This window comes from Mustela nigripes, chromosome 8 (assembly GCF_022355385.1).
Source record: "Mustela nigripes isolate SB6536 chromosome 8, MUSNIG.SB6536, whole genome shotgun sequence".
Taxonomy (NCBI): domain Eukaryota; kingdom Metazoa; phylum Chordata; class Mammalia; order Carnivora; family Mustelidae; genus Mustela; species Mustela nigripes.
The window spans coordinates 14,430,301-14,451,512 of NC_081564.1; the positions used below are offsets into that span (position 1 = coordinate 14,430,301).

At 42.1% G+C, this 21,212-nt stretch overlaps 1 protein-coding gene and 1 non-coding gene across 2 annotated transcripts in view; one reads left to right on the top strand and one right to left on the bottom strand.

The window, feature by feature from the left end:
- SUDS3 (SDS3 homolog, SIN3A corepressor complex component) overlaps positions 1 to 6,885 on the top strand; it is a 205,037-nt gene extending 198,152 nt beyond the window's left edge. The window contains exon 14 of the mRNA XM_059408540.1: positions 6,863 to 6,885. Coding sequence (XP_059264523.1) covers positions 6,863 to 6,870 — 8 coding nt within the window. The 3' untranslated portion in view covers positions 6,871 to 6,885. The remainder of the gene's footprint in view (positions 1 to 6,862) is intronic.
- A 4,965-nt stretch (positions 6,886 to 11,850) lies between these two features.
- On the bottom strand, positions 11,851 to 11,989 carry LOC132024081 (U4 spliceosomal RNA). Its single transcript, XR_009406184.1, has one exon. It is a non-coding gene; the product is annotated as a U4 spliceosomal RNA (small nuclear RNA).
- Between the last annotated feature and the right edge of the window lie 9,223 nt (positions 11,990 to 21,212).

The following is a 21,212-nucleotide window of genomic DNA, read 5'->3' on the forward strand; positions in this document are numbered from 1 at the left end:
TGGTCCTGGCACCTAGTGGTGCCTGTGGATGCTCTTACCGTCCAGAGCATGTATTTATAGAATCTTAAATCCTCTGCTCTGCATGCAGCATTCTCAACACTGAAGGCAGGGTAGGCACCCGAAGCTTCCAGGTAAGAGAGCTATATGTAGACCTATCATTCTGAATGGTCCAAGCCTTCAGTTGCCCATACTCCCACTTGGTGCCTTTTGTCTTCAGCAGCCTAAGCACAGAACTTTGGACAGATGCAATCTGTTGGAGGCAAACATGAATTTGGTTTAAAATGCTCCTTTTTTGCCAGTGGCAGCAACTTTTCTTTCAACAGCTACCCAGTGGAGCGTATCACCATATGGCACCCAACTCCATCCCTCTGTGAGTGCCCTGAGGACACGTAGATGTATAGAAAAATAAAACCTAGTTCACTCCCTCAGGGGGTTAGTCTCCTAAAGGAAGCAGATTATATACATCTAGCCAAAACACGGTGTGATGATTATTACGACAACGGACTGCAGGGAACATATTTTTTCTCCCTCCACTCCCATCTTCCTGTGGCATATACCAAGGAGACGGATATCTTTGAGCATAATAATAACTAGAGGATGGGATAATGGAGAATGTTAATCTTGGCAGTGTGGTAGATCTGATTACTTTTTGATAATCCACTGTGAGGGAGGCCAGGCTGAGTACACCCAAAGGATCTGTGCCCCTTCCTCACTGCCACAATCTCCAACCCAGCAGAGGAACAAAAGGAGAATGCAAATGGCTGAAAAATTGCCCTGGAAACTAAGCATAAGAAGTTTGAGCCATGGCTTGAATAAGCTAAGGGTCTGGGAGGGAAGGGAAGTGGAGAATGAGGGTCCAAGGGGAGGAAGCTTCCAAATTAGTAATTCCTCAAGGGGTATCACTCCTTGGGAGGGGTGGGAAATCTTTGGACATACTGGAGTAGCTTGTAGGCTTTAGCAGAGTGTTATAACAGAATAAGAAACAATTTCAAAATCTTTATTGTCTTTGGAGTCTATAGGGATTAGAATATACCATCCAAATCCCAATAAGGTACTATTATCATCTTTTGGATTTTGTGTGGGGGAATTGATGGGCTATGCATAATTATTTTATTATTATTTATTTTCAGCATAACAGTATTCATTGTTTTAGTACCACACCCAGTGCTCCATGCAATCCATACCCTCTCTAATACACACCACCTGGTTCCCCCAACCTCCCACCCCACTACCACTTCAAGCCCCTCAGATTGTTTTTCAGAGTCTATAGTCTCTCATGGTTCACCTCCTCTTCCAATTTCCCCCAACTCCCTTCTCCCAACTCCCCATGTCCTCCATGCTATTTGTTATGCTCCACAAATAAGTGAAACCATATGATAATTGACTCTCTCTGCTTGACTTATTTCACTCAGCATAATCTCCTCCAGTCCCATCCATGTTGCTACAAAAGTTGGGTATTCGTCCTTTCTGATGGAGGCATAATACTCCATAGTGTATATGGACCACATCTTCCTTATCCATTCATCCGTTGAAGGGCATCTTGCCCATGGGCATCTTTCCACAGTTTGGTGACCGTGGCCATTGCTGCTATAAACATTGGGGTACAGATGGCCCTTCTTTTCACTACATCTGTTATCTTTGGGGTAAATACCCAGTAGTGCAATTGAAGGGTCATAGGGAAGTTCTATTTTTAATTTCTTGAGGAATCTCCACACTGTTCTCCAAAGAGGCTGCAACAACTTGCATTCCCACCAACGGGAATGTAAGAGGGTTCCCCTTTCTCCACATCCCCTCCAACACATGTTGTTTCCTGTCTTGCTAATTTTGGCCATTCTAACTGGTGTAAGGTGATATCTCAATGTGGTTTTAATTTGAATCTCCCTGAGGGCTAGTGATGATGAACATTTTTTCATGTGCCTGATAGTCATTTGTATGTCTTCATTGGGGAAGTGTCTGTTCATATCTTCTGCCCATTTTTTGATATGATTATCTGTTTTGTGTGTGTTGAGTTTGAGGAGTTCTTTATAGATCCTGGATATCAACCTTTTGTCTGTACTGTCATTTGCAAATATCTTCTCCCATTCCATGGGTTGCCTCTTTGTTTTCTTGACTGTTTCCTTTGCTGTGCAGAAGGTTTTGATTTTGATGAAATCCCAGAAGTTTATTTTGGCTTTTTTTTCCTTTGCCTTTGGAGACATATCTTGAAAGAAGTTGTTGTGGCTGATATCGAAGAGATTACTGCCTATATTCTCCTTTAGGATTCTGATGGATTCCTTTCTCACGTTGAGGTCTTTTATCCATTTTGAGTTCATCTTTGTGTACGGTGTAAGAGAATGGACTTTATAACTACATCCTTCTGGATAAAGAACAAAATTATAGGGGCACCTGGGTGGCTCAGTGGGTTAAGGCCTCTGCCTTCGGCTCGGGTCATGATCCCAGGGTCCTGGGATCGAGCCCCACGTCGGGCTCTCAGCTCTGCGGGGAGCCCGCTTCCTCCTCTCTCTCTCTCTCTGCCTGCCTCTCTGCCTACTTGTGATCTCTGTCAAATAAATAAATAAAATATTAAAAAAAGAACAAAATTATAGTGCTATAGTAGGTATTTTTCTCTTGCTATATTTCAACATAGAGATTAAGCATTTACCATGGTCAAGGTGCTGTCCTAGGTACTGGCAGTGAAGCTGGGAAAACAAATCTTTGGCCTCTTGGAGCTTTATACTTTGTCGGGGAGACATAATCTTATGGCAGCACAAAGGAGAAAGTGATTATTAGTGTCTGAGAGAGGAGGGGACAGCAAACCTTTCCACCTGGTAAACATTTTAGCTAGAACTTGGAGGATGAGGAAGGCCTTGCCATGGGAGAAGGTGGCAGAAGACACGGTGAGGGCAATGGCTTAAAGAGGTGTTGTCAGGTGTGTTTGGAGACTCTGGTGGTTGAGCATGGGCAGACCTGAAGAGACCGATAATTGGTCACACATGGGCCAAATTGGTCCACCAGTCATGGTTGGTTGGGTGAGCACATATTTTTCAAAATCTGTATTTAAATGTCTTTAGAGGAGCTTGACTACCTCCTCATTCAGTCCCTACCTCTTGTCCTCATACCTGGCCCTCTGTCCCATGTCGCTCACATACATTAAATACACAGGAATTTGGGTTTGCAAGTCATTGGCTAAAATTATTTTTTTAAATTAAAATTTAAAAATTAAGTATAACCTAAATGTAGCAAAAAGCACAAATCATAAGCACATGCAGCATAATGAGTTTGTGATCGGAACATACCCATGTGACCCGGATGAAGAGATGGATCATTGCAAATGTTTGTCAATATCAACCATCACCCGTTTTGGTTACTACCATCCCCAAGGTTATCTGTCTACTCCATGTCTTCTAACTAAATAGATTATTTTGCTTGTTTTTGAACTTTATGTATATTGAATCCTACGAGATAGTCTTGTTGTGTCTGGGTTATTTCACTCAACATTTGTCATATTCGTCCACATTGCTGCCTGTAGTTTCTTCATTCTCGTTACCACACTCCACTGTATGATCATACCCCAACATACTTATCCATTCTATCCATTCTAGCATTGGTGGGCACCTCAATAGTTTCCAGTTTGGGGCCATTGTGAATAGTGATGCGATGAACCTTTCTATACATGTCTTTTAGTGAATATATGAGTGTAGTTCTCCCAAACATATACGTAGGAATGGCATTTCTAGGTTGTCGTGTATGTATATATTTAATATTAGTAGACACCACCAGATAGATTTTCAGAGTACTTGTACAAATTTACATTTCCACCATCAGTGGATGAGAGCTTCTGCTCCTCCACATTTTTGCCTTGGCTAGAGGCTCAGTTGCATTGTGGAGAATGGAGAGACACAAAACTGGAGAAATTGGCAGCAATAAGATGTTGCAAGATTTTAAGAGAAAGGATTAGAGCGTTCAGTATTTATTCAGTCACACTTTCAGCAATTTGATGAATATTTGCTACATATCTGATGCTTTAGTAGACTCGCTCTACTAAAGGGAGGGGCAGAATTCCTGTGCTCATGGAGTTTATCGTCTATTGGGAAAAGAAGCATCCACTGTCAGAATTGTAGTACCAATTCCAAGCCCTTATTTTTTAGTTTCCATTCCATGTCTGGCCTGTGGATGGACTTTCTTTAGGCTCTGTACAATTTCAGGCCATGTCTGCTGGGCCCCAGTTAACTCGATTAGCTTCCCTGGGGATTATCGATTGCTTGGACATCTAGATGCATTCAGATTCTAAAATTCCAATGTCACTTCTGGAGGTCAGTTAGTGTGGAGACTGGATCTTCACAGCTTGGGAATGATCCGGGCTTTCTGATTCATTGTCTGCTTTTTTCTTGCTGCGAGTGGTTGTAAAAGATGAGGTCTGCACCTCGGCCACGGCAGAGTCCTCATTAAATCTGCACTTCTCCTTGATTAACCAAACCGTTCTCTTCCGTAGGAACTTCTATTCCTTCATACACCTCACTTCCATAATTGGAAGTTGTAAAAGCCTCTCCTTACTTGAATCACTGTGTCCTCCCTCTTCTGAGGCCAAATGTCAGTTTTCTCATAATACCCAGGCATGAAAAAGAATGATCCCATTGGCAGAAGGGTAGATCAGACAGCAAAGACTTCCCTGGTGAAGAGGTTGTCTGTATTGCTTCAGAGTGATTACCAGGGTGGGGGGGGGGGCACCTTGGTGGCTCAGTTGGCTAAGCATTCAACTCTTAATTGTGGTTCAGCTCATAATCTCAGGGTTGTGAGATCGAGCCCTGTGTTGTGCTCCGTGTTCAGCACAGAGCCTGCTTAAGATGGTCTCTTTCTCTCCCCCTTCCTCTGCCCCTCCCCTGCTCATGCTCTCTTTCCCTCTCTCAAAAATAAACAAACAAACAAAAAAACAAGAAAGTGATTGTTGGAACGGGACCAAACTGGGAAGCTACAGGGCATCATGCATTGTGGGTTTGGGGCAAATTTGGCTCCACAGTTATTCCCCTACAATTTATTGAGTAACAACCTTGTGGCAAGCATTTGTGCTGCGCACTGACAACATACTGGTGAACAAGTCATGGTCTCTGCCCTTGCAAAGCTCTGTCCAGTGAGGAAGACAGATATGTCAACCCCAAAATACAATGCAGTGTATAAATACTACCAATGGAGGAGTTCAGCATGCTGGGATTGCAAGGAGGGGGCTGTAAGGAGGAGGCATCTCCCTACCCTGTGGTAGAAGGAAGGCTTCCTGGAAGAAGCGTCACTAGACTGAGACCTGAGGAAGCTATGGGAGTGGGGAAAAGTGAAGAAGAATATTTTAAGGAAGGGAAACACTATGTGCAAAGACCGGAAAGGAAGAGGACGTGATGAATTTGAGGGACAGAAATGAGTGCAGCCTAACTGGGCAGGTCGTAGAAGGTAGAGTGAGGCAAGGTCATGCTTTAGAGGTGGGCCATTTTAAGCCAGAGGGAGAAATTTGGACTTTTTCTTATAACAGAGAGGGCAGTGGGATGGGCTTTCAAGCAGAGGGAGTGACATGTTTAATTTTGTACTTTAGGGAGATCACGCTAATTGGAGTTTGGCAAAAGGATGGTTCTGTGACACTTGGGTGGTTGAGAAGAGGGGTCAGAGCTGTCTTTTCGGATCATTCTTGGGTAACAGTTTGGTGCTTTAGCAGATACTCTGGGTGCCCCTCCATATGCTAGTGATACCGTTTTATGCTTACTCTGCCCAAGGATCCCAAAGGGCAGCACAATGACTCTGCATATTGGCTTTCTCTGGTAGCTGGAGCCCCATGAGCTTGTGTCCAGGCTCCATAGTCTTAGCTCTCAACCAGTGACTGATGGGAGCTGGTAGAGAAATACCCCAGCTCTCTTGCTGTCCTGGGTGGAATGATCTGATTGCCCACAGTGGTAACCTCTTCAATAATGTACTGTTTATTGACTTCTTCCCTTTCATTATCTCATTTACTCCACTCCCCCTCCTGCATTGGACACTGATACAACATGCACATGTCCCTTCATTGAAGGACTTGTTCCCCCAGCTGCCAGGAGTGCTGTTGGCAGATGACCTTCAACTGTCAGTCCCTTTAGAGATCATTTGGCTGCAGACAGCTGCCTTGTGTAGGGACACACCTGGTTCTGGGAAAGCCCACAATCAATGACTGATTCGTTTGAGGTTATAAAGGCTTAGTCATCCTAGCCAAGTTTTGGACCACTCATAAAGATCATTTGAGCCTCAGAGCTCTCTGTAGGGTTGGCTCAGGTGTTGCTGGGCCTGCCTGCTGGCTCGTCTCTTCCTGCTTCTCGTCCCTGCTTCCTTCCCCTTCCTGTTATAGGTGCAGATTCCAAGGGCATTCTCTAATAAACACCCTGCCTGCTAACTCCATCTCAGAGTCCACTTTCTAGGGAACTCAGCCAGTGATGCCTGCTTTCCTGGGATTACCCCTCAGACTCCTTGAATCATTGCCTTTCTGCCTTTTTTCCTAGTAGAACCAAACCCAAGACAATACTAGATCTTGCTAATAAACTGAGTAACAAATTTGGCTTGGTCTGAGTTCCAGGGTAGAAGGGAAAAGACAAGAAAGCCCAGCAGCTTTGGAAGATAATGATTCAGGACAAGGGGTATTTCTTTGGACAGTAACACAAACCCTGTGTCAACTATTTTCCCCTAGACTTGGTTGTTGGAATCTCTAACCATTCATACTTAAATAAATCTCTCTCCGCATTTTCTCTAAAGTACACTAAAGTATGTAGAGTTGCTTCTGCGGGAAGCTATCATGCTTTATTTTGTAGTGTCTACCCTTATAACTCTCATTTAGGGGCTTGTCTTTGAATCCACTGTGTGTTTTCTCTGTCCACAGCTTTGTAATCTAGCATATCTGGAGAGTCACCAACTTCTTGGACCCCAGTGTCGCCTACTCTGGGACAAGGCTACCGCGGCAACTGTTAATGGCCCACCGTGTATCCCCCTCAGTCCGTCTGGACTCACCTTCAGCTGGCCACAGTTTCCACCTGCATCTCCCTTTTTTTTTGCCCAAGGGCTTCCTCTGCTATCAGAGAGAACAGTGTCAGATCGAACAGCCTCGGCGAAACCCTCAGCTACCGAGGCAGGAAAATCATCGAATAGATGGCCTAGCCTCCTCATCCTCCAGTGAGACCATTTACAGGTGTGTTTCATATAATTTCTCCTAAGACTTCTTTTTTTCTTCTTTTAAAGATTTTATTTACTTATCTGAAAGAGAGAAAGAGCATGAACTGGAGAAGGGCAAAGGAGAGGGACAAGCAGACACCCCGTTAAGCAGGGATCCTGAGGCAGAGCTTGATCTCAGGACCCCAAGATCATGACCTTAGCTAAAGTCAGACGCTTAACCAACTCAGCCATCCAGGTGCCCCTCATCTCTATATTTTAATGTATTTTAATGTACCTAAATGTACCTTCCAAATTTAGTGAAAACTTACCCTGCTTCCTTTTCTGTGGTAGAATGTGGTAAGTAAACAGGAAAAAAAAAAGTCTTAATCTATTTACATAGGAAAAAAGGAAGAAGGCTGTTTATCTAAGTCCTTCTCTGAGTCAGAAGTCCAGTCTTTGGACTGGACATGTGGGCCCATGAAAACCTGCCCACAGACCCACTTTCCAGTCCAGGGGAGGAGAATCGGGTTTTGGAGTTTATGCCTTGTCTTGCTCCTATTGACGAGGACGTGTCTGGCCATGACTGAGTTTGGAAAGAAGTTCGTGCAGAAAATCATCGGCTTTTCTTCTCCTGTGCACTTTGTGGGGCTGCTTTTTCATTCCACGTCACAAATTGGGGAAGGCCCATCTGCCTGTGTGATTAATGAGCCCTCTCTGCAGAAGCAGCAGAGATAAATGTCCTCTAGGAACCCGGCAAAGAGAAATGAAGAAATAGGATGGCTAATTTTCAGCCATTATTTTGGAGTCTGAACTCCTTCCCCGCATCAATTTAGCTATTATTTCAAAAACTAATTAATCTTCACTCAGGCAGCTCCAAGGGACCCGTGTTTAGATAATTAACAACCCGTGGATTATGAAAAGTCTCACTTGCAAATTTGGCTACAGCATTTGGGTAGAAGAACACTTTTCGTATTATTCCATTTAAACCGTCTTCCATCCGTCCTTCATTTCCTGACAATTAAGAGCAAATAATTAACCATGATGGATTTTGCTTGCCTACTTGCTACTCAAATAATGTTCTCCCTTCCTTTTGTGCTTAAACCACCTCCATCTGAGCCTTTTTGACCAGCTTTGTAGATAATTGCGTTGAACCAGGTAACGGTGGGCTTCATTCGCAATTAACATGCATCAAGAATGTTCGGATTTCGCCTTGGTGGGGAGTGGGAGGAAATTCCCAGGGCCCCATCAGAGAGGAAGCTTGTAATTTCTCCTTGGCCCCCACAAAGACTACAGCTTTCAGGTATAACTCTTTTTGTAGAATGTTTTCTCTGCCAAGGGAGGAGGAATTTAAGGCTAGACATTAGGGATGATTTTGGAACTGAAAAGGTTGAGACACCCTAGAACAAGTTACCAAAAGAGATGTTAGTTTCTATGAAATTTCAAAATCAATCCCCTCCCAGAAGTGTTGTTCATTCAATAAACCAGGTGCCTACCTTGTGCCAGGCACTACAGAAATTTCTGGGAACAGTGGCAAGGAAATCAAATCCTGTTTTATGAAACGTATAGTCTAGGGAAGAGGTCAGACATTAATGAAATGATCCTCCAAATTTAAATAAGATTACATCTGGAGAAACAAAATAATATGAAAGCATTTAATTGGAGGGTGTAATCTACAGTGGGAATGGTGGTAATAGGTTGGAAAGGCTTCCCTGAGCAAGGTGCATTTGAGCTGAGATATGAACCATGAGTAGATGCGAATTCTTGCAGGAAGAGCGTTGTTTCCAGAGAGAACAGCATGTACAAAACCTCTGAAGTTCTGAAAGCACTTGATGGACAGAAATTTGAAGAAACAAATATCAAATGGATTGGGAATATATTTTATTTTCATAAGTAATAGATATATGTTTTTAATAACACATAAAGTATTATTTGCTTTAGGGGTACAGGTCTGTGAATCATCAGACTTACACAATTCCCAGCACTCACCACACCATATCACATACCCCACCCAGTGTCCATAGCCCAGCCACCCTATCCTTCCCTTGCCCTCCATCCCCCAGCAACCCTAGTTTGTTTCCTGAGATTAAGAGGCTCTTATGGTTTGTCTCCCTCCTCGGTCCCATCTTGTTTCATTTTTTCCCTCCCTAACCCCCACAACTCCCTGCCCAGCCTCTCAAATGCCTCATATCAGAGAGATCATATGATAATTGTCTTTCTTTGGTTGGCTTATTTCACTAAGCATAACACCCTCTATGACCCTTGCATTTCATTGCAAATGTCAGAATTTCACTTTTTAATGGCTGCATAGTATTCCATTGTGTGTAGGTATATGTGTATATTATATGTCTCACATCTTCTTTATCCATTCATTTGTTGTTGGATATCTAGGCTCTTTCCGTAGTTTGGCTATTGTGGACAGTGCTGCTATAAACATTGGGGTGCACGTGCCCCTTTGGATCACTACATTTGTATCTTTAGGGTAAATACCCAGTAGTGCCATTGCTGGGTCACAGGGTAGCTCTATTTTCAACTTTTTGAGGACCCACTATGCTCTTTTCCAGAGTGGCTGCACCAGCTTGCATTCCCACCAACAGTGTAGGAGGGTTCCCCTTTCTCTGCATCCTTGCCAACATCTGTCATTTCCTGACTGGTTAATTTTAGCCATTTTGACTGGTGTGAGGTGGTATCTCATTGTGGTTTTGATTCGTATTTCCCTGGTGCCAAGTGATGTTGAAGACTTTTTCATGTGTCTGTTGGCCATTTGGATGTCTTCTTTGCAGAAATGTCTGTTCATGTCTTCTGCCCATTTCTTGATTGGATTCTTTGTTCTTTGGGTGTTGAGTTTGATAAATTCTTTATAGATACGGGATACTAGTCCTTTATCTGATAGGTCGTTTGCATATATCTTCTCCCATTCTGTTCGTTGTTGTTTGGTTTTGTTGACCATTTCCTTTGCTGTGCAAAAGCTTTTGATCTTGATGAAGTCCTTATAGTTCATTTTTGCCCTTGCTTCCCTTGCCTTTGGCGATGTTTCTAGGAAGAAGTTGCTGCAGCTGAGGTCAAAGAGGTTGCTGCCTGTGTTCTCCTCAAGGATTTTGATGGATTCCTGTCTCACATTGAGGTCTTTTACCCATTTCGAGTCTATTTTTGTATGTGGTGTAAGGAAATGGTCCAGTTTCATTCTTCTGCATTCTTCTGCATGTGGCTGTCCAATTTTTGCAACACAATTTGTTGAAGAGACTTTTTTTCCACTGTACATTCTTTCCTGGTTTGTCAAAAACTAGTTGACCGCAGAGTTGAGGGTCCATTTCTGGGCTCCCTATTCTGTTCCATTGATCTATGTGTCTGTTTTTGTGCCAGTACCATAATGTCTTGATGATTACATGTTTGTAATGGAGCTTGAATTCTGGAATTGTGATGCCGCCAACTTTGGTTTTCTTTTTCAACATTCCTCTGGCTATTTGTGGTCTTTTCTGTTTCCATATAAATTTTAGGATTATTTGTTCCATTTCTTTGAAAAAAGTTGATGGTATTTTCATAGGGATTGCATTAAATGTATAGATTGCTTTAGGTAGCATAGACATTTTTACAATATTTGTTCTGCCAATCCATGAGCATGGAACGTTTTTCCATTTCTTTGTGTCTTTCTCAATTTTTTTCATGAGTGCTTTATAGTTTTCTGAGTACAGATTCTTTGTGTCTTTGGTTAGGTTTATTCCTAGGTATCTTGTGGCTTTGGGTGCAATCATAAATGGGATTGACTCCTTAATTCCTCTTCCATCTTGCTATTGGTGTATAGAAATGCAACTGATTTCTGTGCATTGATGTTTATATCTTGACACTTTACTGAATTCCTGTATGAGCTGTAGCAGTTTTGGAGTGGAGTCTTTTGGGTTTTCTACATAAAGTATCCTATAATATGCAGAAACTGAGAGTTTGGGTTCTTCTTTGCTGATTCAGATGCCTTTTATTTCTTTTTGTTGTCTGATTGCTGAGGCTAGGACTTCTAGTACTATGTTGAATAGCAGTGGTGATAGTGGACAGCCCTGCTGTGTTCCTGAACTTAGGGGACAAACTCTCAGCTTTTCCCCTTTGAGAATGATATTCACTGTGAGTTTTTCATAGATGACTTTGATGATTTTGAAGTATATACCCTCTATCCTTACCCTGTGAAGAGTTTTGATCAAGAACAAATGCTGTACTTTGTCAAATGCTTTTTCTTAGTCTACTGAAAGGATTGTATAGTTCTTCTTTCTTTTATTAATATATCACATTGATTAATTTGTGGATGTTGAACCATTCTTGTAGCGCAGGAATAAATCCCACTTGGTCGTGGTGAATAATCTTTTTAATGTACTGTTGGGTCCTATTGGCTAGTATTTTGGAGAGAATTTTTGCATCCATGTTCATCAGGGATATTGGTCTGTAATTTTCCTTTTTGATCGGGTCTTTGTCTGGTTTTGGGATCAAGGTAATGCTGGCCTCATAAAATGAGTTTGGAAGTTTTCCTTCAATTTCTATTTTTTGGAGCTGTTTCACGGGAATAGGTATTAGTTCTTCTTTAAATATTTGATAGAATTCCCCCGGGAAGCTGTCTGGCCCTGGGCTCTTGTTTCTTGGGAATTTTTGATGACTGCTTCAATCTCCTTACTGATTATGGGTCTGTTCAGGTTTTCTATTTCTTCCTGGTTCAGTTGTGGTAGTTTATATGTCTCTAGAAATGCATCCATTTCTTCCAGATTGTCAAATTTGTTGGCGTAGAGTTGCTCATAATATGTTCTTGGGAAAAGTTTTCAATTAGCAATAATCGCGCCTCGGATAAACCTCATTGGCTACGATACTGCCACTGCGCAAAGCTGCTCATAATATGTTCTTAAAATTGTTTATATTTCTTTGATGTTGGTTGTAATCTGATCTCTTTCATTCATGATTTTATTAATTTGGGTTCTTTCTCTTTTCTTTTTGATAAGTCTGGCCAGGGGTTTATCAATCTTATTAAATCTCTCAAAGAATTAGTTCCTAGTTTTGTTTATCTGTTCCACTGTTCTTTTGGCTTCTATTTCATTGATTTCTGCTCTGATCTTTATGATTTCTCTTCTCCTACTGGGTTTAGGCTTTTTTTTGCTATTCTTTCTCTGGCACCTTTAGGTGTAGGGTTAGGTTGTATACTTGAGACCTTTCTTGTTTCTATATATAGAAACAAGATATATATATCTAGATATACATATATCTAGATATAATTATAATTATTATAAGTTTATTATAAATATGTTATTTATGTATAATATATGTCATATAATTATATTATTATTATATTATGGTATATAGTTAATTATATGATTATATGGTTATGTATTTTATATAATATTATATATATATAGATATGTTAGCCTGGTGAATAGAACAGAACCACACACTTGATTTTGGGTGTATTTTGGTCTGTTAGAAGAAACTGCTTCCCAAGATTTTAAAGAAAGAAAAACATATATATACAAAAATAAGGGTAAACATAATGAAAAGATGGAATATGACTGTAAATATGAAAATTAAAAAAGGAATTGATAAGAAGTTGGTTGAAAAAAGAAAAAAAAGGAGGAAAGGATGTGATCAGGCTGGAGACTAGAAAAAGCCATGTACTAGATTTAAGGTATATTCTGGTCTATTAGAGGAAACTGTATCCCAAAATTTAAAAAAAAAGAAAAACCTATATGTATACAAGAAATAAGGTTAAACAGAATGAAGGGATAGAATATGATTATAACAGTGAAAATTTAAAATGATTTTTTAAAAAGTTATTGATAAAATAGGTAATAAACTTTAAAATAGGAAAGAGGAAAAATTTAAAAATAGAGTAAGAAAAAAATAAAAAATTTAACTTTGAAAGACTGAAGAATCATGGGCAAAAACCCACAAATTCTATGTGCTGTATTCCTGTAGCTCTGAAGTTTTACAGTTCTCATTGATCAGTGAACTTGGTCTTGGCTGGTGTTCTTGCTGATCTGTGGGAGGAGCCTGTTGGCAATGATTCTCAGTTGTCTTTGCTGGAGGTGGAATTACACTGCCCTTGTCAGGGGCCAGGCTAAGTAATCTACTCAGGTTCTTGGGAGCTTTCGTTCCCTGAAAGCTTTCCGTAGAGCTTTGGAGGAGAATGAAAATGGTGACCTCTCAGGCCCCATAGGAGCTGAGAGATTGGGGCCCACTCCGCAGTGCACCCTCAGAGGAAAGCAGTCAATCCCTCTGATCTCCCTGGTCTCCAGCTGTACTCCGAGCTCACCCGGCCTGTGACTGAGCATTTCTATCTCTGGCACATGGCCCTGTTTGGACTCTCCAAACCTAGCAGATTCCTGCAGCAGGCTCCTGTGCTGCTCCTTCTGCAGGAGGAATGAGGGGCTTCCCTGGATCTGCCACTTATGGGGTCCCTGCTCGAAGATCAGTGGCCCAGCTGTGACTTAGATCACGGTTTACGGTAACCCCGAACTGAGAGCCCTGTCCTCAGCTCCATCTCTGTAGCTGGCTTCCCCGCTCCAATACCTGGGGCCTCTGCCACACTCAGGCACCCCCGGTCTTTCTGAGACCCCGTGGGTCTTCAGACCACACTGCCCCTGCAAGGTCTCCACTGCCCCCCTACAACTTAACCTCTGGAGTGACGTCCCTCCGTGGAGGAGACCTCTAAAAGTTCTGATTTTGTTCTCTGCTGCTCTATCACTTTCTAGGAGCCAGCCCCCCTGCCCGGGGTCTCCCTTCCCATCAACTCGGATTCACTTCTCCAAATGTTCTGTGGGTCTAGGAGCAGACTTTTCTGCTCCTAGAATTGCTGCTTTTCTTCTCTTTGATCTCCTGTTCAGTTTGTAGGTGTTCAGAATGCTTTGATTACTCTGTAGCTGAACTCCTGGGCCCCAGTGGTATTTAGGTCTCCTACTGCTCCACCATCTTGCTCCACTCTCCTAAGTGAGATATGTTTTATTTTCTACGATTATATAGGTTTTTTCCTCATTTTAAGATTAATAGTAAAAAAAATTAAAAGCTAGTAAAGGTGGGGGTGGGGGAGGAATGGAACACAATCATGCAAAATTCAGCTTCCTAAACCCCTCTCTGGAACTGCAGAATCATAGACCTCTAGAGGTCAGCTGGGCCGGGAAACTGATGATCAGAGTGGGTAAGTGATTTATGGGTTTTTTTCTTTTTTCTTTCTTTTTAAGATTTTATTTATTTATTTGAGAGAATGAGCGAGCAAGAGCACAAGCAATGGGAGAAGGAGAAGCAGACTCCCTGCTGAGCAGGGAGCCCGACATGGGGCTCAATCCTGGAACTCCAACATCACACCCCAGGCGGAGGGCAGACGCTTAACTGACTGAAACACCAGGTGCCCCGGTAAGTGACTTGTTAAAGGCTAATTAAGGACAGGTATCCTACCAGGCATATACATGTCATTGGGGGTACTCATGAAGGTCTTAGGAGGTACATCTATAAGTATTTTTTTATTTGAATGGTCAATATTTAATGAAATGTATCAGGAGCAATATAATTGGTTCATCAAACTTTTGGTCTCTAAGATGGTATTGTTCACAATGAAGTTATGTGGGGAAAAATGAGTTGGTTTAAAGAAAAGCTTAACCATATTACAGCTGATACACAAATATGGCAAAACCCATGAGCATTAAGCAAGAGGGGGATGCATGCACCACATCATGCTGCTCAGAATACTTTAGGGTAAATTAATTAGGGGCAGAGATATTCCAGCAACCTCAGAAAATCCCTTCCAGGACTTCTGATTCCAGATCACTTAGGATTTTTCTACCTTGTTCCATTCTTTGGTTTCCTTTCCATGAAAATATCCTCTTGGTTCATCTCTCTTCAGACTTTGGGGGAAGAAAGTAAAAGGTCACTGACTTCATGTAATCCTAACAGTAATAGCCATGAGTATAACAATGTCAGTTATGGCAAGTGAGAGATTTGTGAAGGGAGCTGTCCGCCCCTTTCTGAGACCACGCAGTTAATGAAGGTGAACTTTGGAAGCAGATTAAGGCACTGTGGCAGATAAACCTTTTAGCGGGAAGATTATACTGATGAGGAAGCCCATCATTTCCTTGGCTCCCCTTTTCTCCAGGTTGGTTTTTCAGTAAAATTGGCTGCCTCTCCTCACGAGCTCAGGTTGAGCTTGGAGGATGGTGTGAAAGGCAGACACAGGATGAAAGCTTGCTCATCCATGGGCACAAGTTTCTGCTGAAACGGGTTTCTTCTGAGAGCAGGTGTGGTCAGGGCTGATTCGTCCATTGACACAGTAGGTGCAGTACCGAGCGCCCACAAAAATGTTTTAATTTACTTTAAAGTCAGACAAAAAACACGAGTATCATCCAGCCAGGGTTATATCTGTCGTTATGCCAACACAGTCATAAAATATGGTTTCAAATCTATATATATTTTTTTGAGGAAGGAATTCATGAACACAAAAGTGCCTAAGACCTTTAAAAGTCATAATGTAGCCCTGTGTATGGGGGACCTCTTTTTTTTTTTTTTTTTTTTTTTTAATTTCTGCTCATCACTTATTCCCCTTGTCTTCTGGTTGCAGAACCTGTGGGAAACTCCTCCTTCTTTATTCTAGGTCCTGTGAAATTCAAATGGGTTTTGTCAGTCTTGGCTCCAGAAGTGTAGTGGCCTACGTGGGGCCAATTAGGGCCAACAAGACTCAAATTAATTGTGGGAAGGGAGGAGTAGAATGCAGGCTGGAGATGCTGGTCATCATACCTACGACTCTAAGGGGTGAGTGGGGAAAGAAGCTATTAGAATAGCTGCTGGTTCTCTAGCAGTAGGAGTTGGGGGTCTTTAACTTTCCTGACATGAGACTCTCTCTGGAGAGGATCTGATTGATTCCTCCTCAGTCAGGTGTCCACCTCTGGTCCAGTCACCTGTGGCTAAAGGATGGCTTAGCAAGGTTCTATAAACATCATTGTCAAGACTCAGTGCCCTGAGGGAGTCTTAGACTTACGAGAAATTGTCTAGTACAGGTTATTTGCTAGAAAGTTGGTTTTTCTTCTTCTTCTTTCTTTCTTTATTTTTTGGGGGGTTTAATTTTGGTTTTGTTTTGAGCTAGGAAGCTATGGAATGTCAGGTGTTATGGCTTGGGCTTCTGATTTTGAGTGGGAGACTTTAAGAAACTTTTGGGGCAGGAGAGGGCGCCTGGGTGGCTCCGTGGGTTAAGCCTCTGTCTTTGATCAGGTGATGATCTCAGGGTCCTGGGATCAAGTCCCACATCCGGCTCTCTGCTCAGCGGAGAGCCTGCTTCCCTCTCTTTCTCTCTGCCTGCCTCTCTGGGATCTCTGTCTGTCAAATTAAAAAAAAAATCTTATAAAAAAAGAAACTTTTTAAAAGTTTTTATTTTCTTCCTTATTTTTTTTTAAAGATTTTATTTATTTATTTGACAGAGATCACGAGTAGGCAGAGAGGCAGGCACAGACAGAAAGAGGGGGAAGGAGGCTCCACGCTGAGCAGAGAGCCCAATGTGGGGCTCGATCCCAGGACCCTGGGATCATGACCTGAGCCACCCAGGAGCCCCAAGAAGCTTTGATCTAATTCAGAATTTTGCAATTCCTGAAGAATTTGTGTGATAGCAAGTGTTAGTGGGGATATTCGGAAGGATTTTATGATCAAGTACATTTGGGAAATAATAGTTTAAATAAAATCATTTGAACTTCTTTCCTTCAGGACTTCTTAGATCTTTCATATGTTCATATGCATTATGAATCTCCAGGGGAGGAGGAAACCGAAGGTCCAGTATTTCTTAAACTTATATGACTACCAAACTAGGAATTTTGCGGAATTCCTAGCTTTGAAGAAAACTACTCTTTTGAGGAATACAGTTTAAGAAATACTGGTTAAGGGGCGCCTAGGTGGCTCAGTTGGTTAAGCATCCCATTCTTGGTTTTGGCACAGGTCATGATCATGGGGTCCTGGGATGGAGCCTCCAATCCAGCTCAGTGGGGAGTCTGTTTCTCCCTCTCCATCTGCCCCTTCCTCTGCTTACATGCGCTGTCTCTAAAATAAATAAATAAATCTTAGAAAAAAGAAATACCGGTCAAGTTTATTAACCTTGAGAACATTAAATGCTATAAAGGAGAAACACTAAAAAATCTAAAACCTTCAAAGTTCCTTTTTTATGAGGATGCACCCAGATTCTAACAAGTTCAGTTTTTTTGTTGTTGTTGTTCTTGTTTTGTTTTTTTTACTAAGAGATGTGGAATTCTATACCAGCTCCATCAATATTAAAAATAATAAAAAGCAACCATATCTAATGTGAATTCTAAGCCCTAGGAAACTGTGCTAGGGGATTTATGTGCACTGTCTCATTTAATACTCACCCCAGTAAAGGAGGTAAGTGCTGTGATCAGTCCCATTTTATAGCTCAGAAAACTGAGGTACGGAGAGTCAAAGTAACTTGAATGTGGTGGAAGTAACAGCTGAAGCCAGGTAATCGGACTCTAGCATCCTGCCCCCAACCCATTTTAATGCTAGAATACTTTGCATATTACATTGGGCAAGTCTCTTCTCTTACTGAATCTCAATTTCTTGATCTGTAAATTGAGTGCGTCAGACTTTTATAGTTTTTTTTTTTAAATTTATTTATTTGAGAGAGAGTGAGAAAGAGGGCACTAGGGGGGAAAGGGTGAAAAGAGAGAGAGAAGTAGACTCCGCACTGAGCAGGGAGCCCCACATGGGGCTCAGTCCCAGGACTCTGGGATCATGACCTGAGCTGAAGGCAGGCGCTTAACCCACTGAGCCAACCAGGCACCCACTGCATCAGACTTTTAAAGCGATCTGGTTCTATGTAGATTTTCCATCTTTGTGTGATTTGATATCTGTGACCCCACCTTGGGGAAAGTGGCCATCAATAAAATGGTTTCCTCGCTACAGGTGATTAAAGACTGAGGAGGGGGCAGTAGAGGTAGAACTGGGGAACTTCAGACAATTGCTTAGGAACAGGGACAGCAGTCCTGAATGTAGGTTTCACCACTGCAAAGTGACATGCTGGCGAGGTAAGTAAGAACCTGTGAAAATGAGGCCTTCGGAGAGGTCTCTATTGATTGCCAGTCTAAATTTAGCTGAGATATCAGATGCCCGGACAGACATCAATGGCTGCGCTAGAAGCCCCAACTTCTTTCCCGGCACGTGGCAGATGGGTGTATGAGCCAGTCTCAGCAGTTCACTGGTTTGCCATCCATCAACCCGTGGCGGGTGGGCCTTGAGTCATCTCACGTTCTTCTGGCTCTGCATTGCTCACATGGGACAGATGTCATGTGTCAGAATTGATGTTTCCTTCCAAAGGAAGAGGACAGGATGGAAGAGACCTGTTAAGCGAACCCTCGATGATACTGTGTATCTCTAGGCCACTTTATGCCTTCCATTCCAGAAGAAGCTGTATCCCAAGATTAAGATAATAGCCCTAACCATTCACTGAACCCCAGATAGGTGCTTAAAATGTAGGATGTCGTTGCCATTTTACAGATGGAAAAACAGAGGTAAGAAGCTACCACATTATAGAATACTTGCTTCAGGTCGTTAGTCTACTTAGCTTATATGGACCTTAAATATCTATGTCTCCCCATCCCCTCACACAATCCTATGAATTCCTACTGATATATTTTACTATGTGGTATGTTTTTGAATTTGGATTAAAATAATTTAGATAGTGAGAAATACTTCTATTCTGAATCTCATTTTATGTGATGAAACTGAGCCACGTACTGCAAAACTCTTAATGGAAGTACTGGAATTTAACCCAGGTGGTCTGATCCTACCTAAGATGACCATGTAATTTGACATCTAAAAAGGCATTTTTTTTGAGGTATAATTGACATACCATGTTCTATCAGTTTCATGTGTACAACATAGTGATTTGACATTTGCTGTATGTTGAGAACTAATTATGCTATACATTATATGTGGTATGGTTTTGAATTTGGATTAAAATAATTTAAATAGTGAGATACTTCTTTTTTTTAAGATTTTATTTATTTATTTGACAGAGATCACAAGTAGGCAGAGAGGAAGGGAAGCAGGCTCCCTACTGAGCAGAGAGCCTGATGTGGGGCTTGATTCCAGGACCCTGGGACCATGACCTGAGCTGAAGGCAGAGGCTTTAACCCACTGAGCCACCCAGGCACCCCTAGGGAGAGATACTTCTATTATGAGTCTCATTTTATGCGATGAAACTGAGCCAAGTAGTGCAAAGCTCTTAATGGAAGTACTTGAATTTAACCCAGGTGGTCTGACCCTACCTAAGATGACTGAGTAATTTTTTTTTAAAGATTTTATTTATTTATTTGTCAGAGAGAGAGAGAGCACAGGCAGAGTGGCAGGCAGAGTCAGAGGGAGAGGCAGGCTCCCTTCGGGGCAAGGAGCCTGATGTGGGACTCGATCCCAGGACGCTGGGATCATGACCTGAGCTGAAGGCAGCTGCTTAACCAACTGAGCCACCCAGGTGTCCCATGACTGTGTAATTTTACATCTAAAAAGGCATTTTTTTAAGGTAAAATCGACATATCATGTTCTATCAGTTTTGTATGTACAACATAGTGATTTGACATTTACTATACATTGTGAACTAAACACTGTGATGTCTAGTTACTGTCTGTCATGATACAAAGTGAATACAATACTATTGACTGTATTCCCCAAGCTGTACATGGCATCCCCGTGACTTCTGTATTTTATAACTGTAAAATAGCATTCTTCTGTGGGTAAAAAGGGAATGAAGCCATAATCACAAGTGTGAATCAGGATGGTCCCATGTAAGCCAGAATATATGGTCACTTTAGCTATATGGATCTCCATGAAATAATAAAAATAAATAGTGTATCTAAGGCACTTACCCCAGTACCTGAAACATAGTATCTACTCCAAATATTTTAGCCGCATTTCTTCTTACCCATCGTAAGGGTCATTGTCCGGAGGATGGCCATATTTTGGGTTAAAGAAATGGCTGTCTTACTCTATCCAGTGTTTTGTTTTGTGTTTGTTTTTCCTGGTTAATGATGCCAAGAAGAGGCAGTGTCTTCCTTGGATTGTGGAGGGTGTCCTGGAGAAATTCACCTTACGTTGACCTGGAAGGTTGCTGGAAGGGTGCTGTCTGAGGTCCTGAAGAGTATTTTGTAACTATCTCATTTGTAACCAGAAGGGCATTTTGAGACACTTGGGTGCGTTTTGTAGTAGATGAATAGATGGTCTGCGTTCAATGAGTATCATGGCCCTGCAATTGAAAAATGAACTGAAATATTAATAGGTCTTACCAACTGCTGGGTGATTGCAGAGTTGAAAAGCCACCGGAAGCCTTTGGGACAGAATTGCTGTGTGCTAGAAGAGAAATGATGGGAAAGGAGAAGTGCTGTGGGCTGGGGAGGGTGACTTCCCAAATTGAGCAGAGCTGTTATTGGAGGGCAAGGATCATATATTCTGTAGGCTGTAAGGTGAATTGTGCCCGTTTAGGATTATCAATAACTTGCTTGTATCTGTGCTTGGGAAATGCACCAAAGACTGGGTTGAATTAGATGATTGTCACAGGTAAAATAATGAAGTAGGAATGGTTTCGTTTTAACATCCTCTTCACATCCTTGGTATCATCCCTGCAACTTGGATACAAGAACATGGCTCCATGACTTGGAAACTGCTATCTGGACCTGCCCGCCACTGCGCCATATTCTGGGGAGGGACCGTCTAGTGAGGAATTATTTAGCAGCAAGTGAAACTCATCTCTTGTCGCTTTAAACAAGGGGTCAGGAAGTCAATGGTTACGGGTGTTGGTCCAGTGAGTGGCTTAGGAATGTCAGGACCACTGTATGTAGTCTTTCTTCAGCCTTTCCTTTATGTTAGTTATCTTAAGATCGTGCGGTAGCTGCTTTAGTTTCAGACATCACATGTATGTTCAAGACAGGAAGAAGGTGGGCAGGGGAAAAGGCAGAGTCACCACACCAGCTGCTTCTGTCTCCTCCAAATGAGAAAGCAGATGCCTTCTCGGGACTTCTCCTTCAATAGCTTTTGCTTCCCTTTGTTCCCTGTACCTGGGTCAGATTACCATCCTTAGTTGCCAG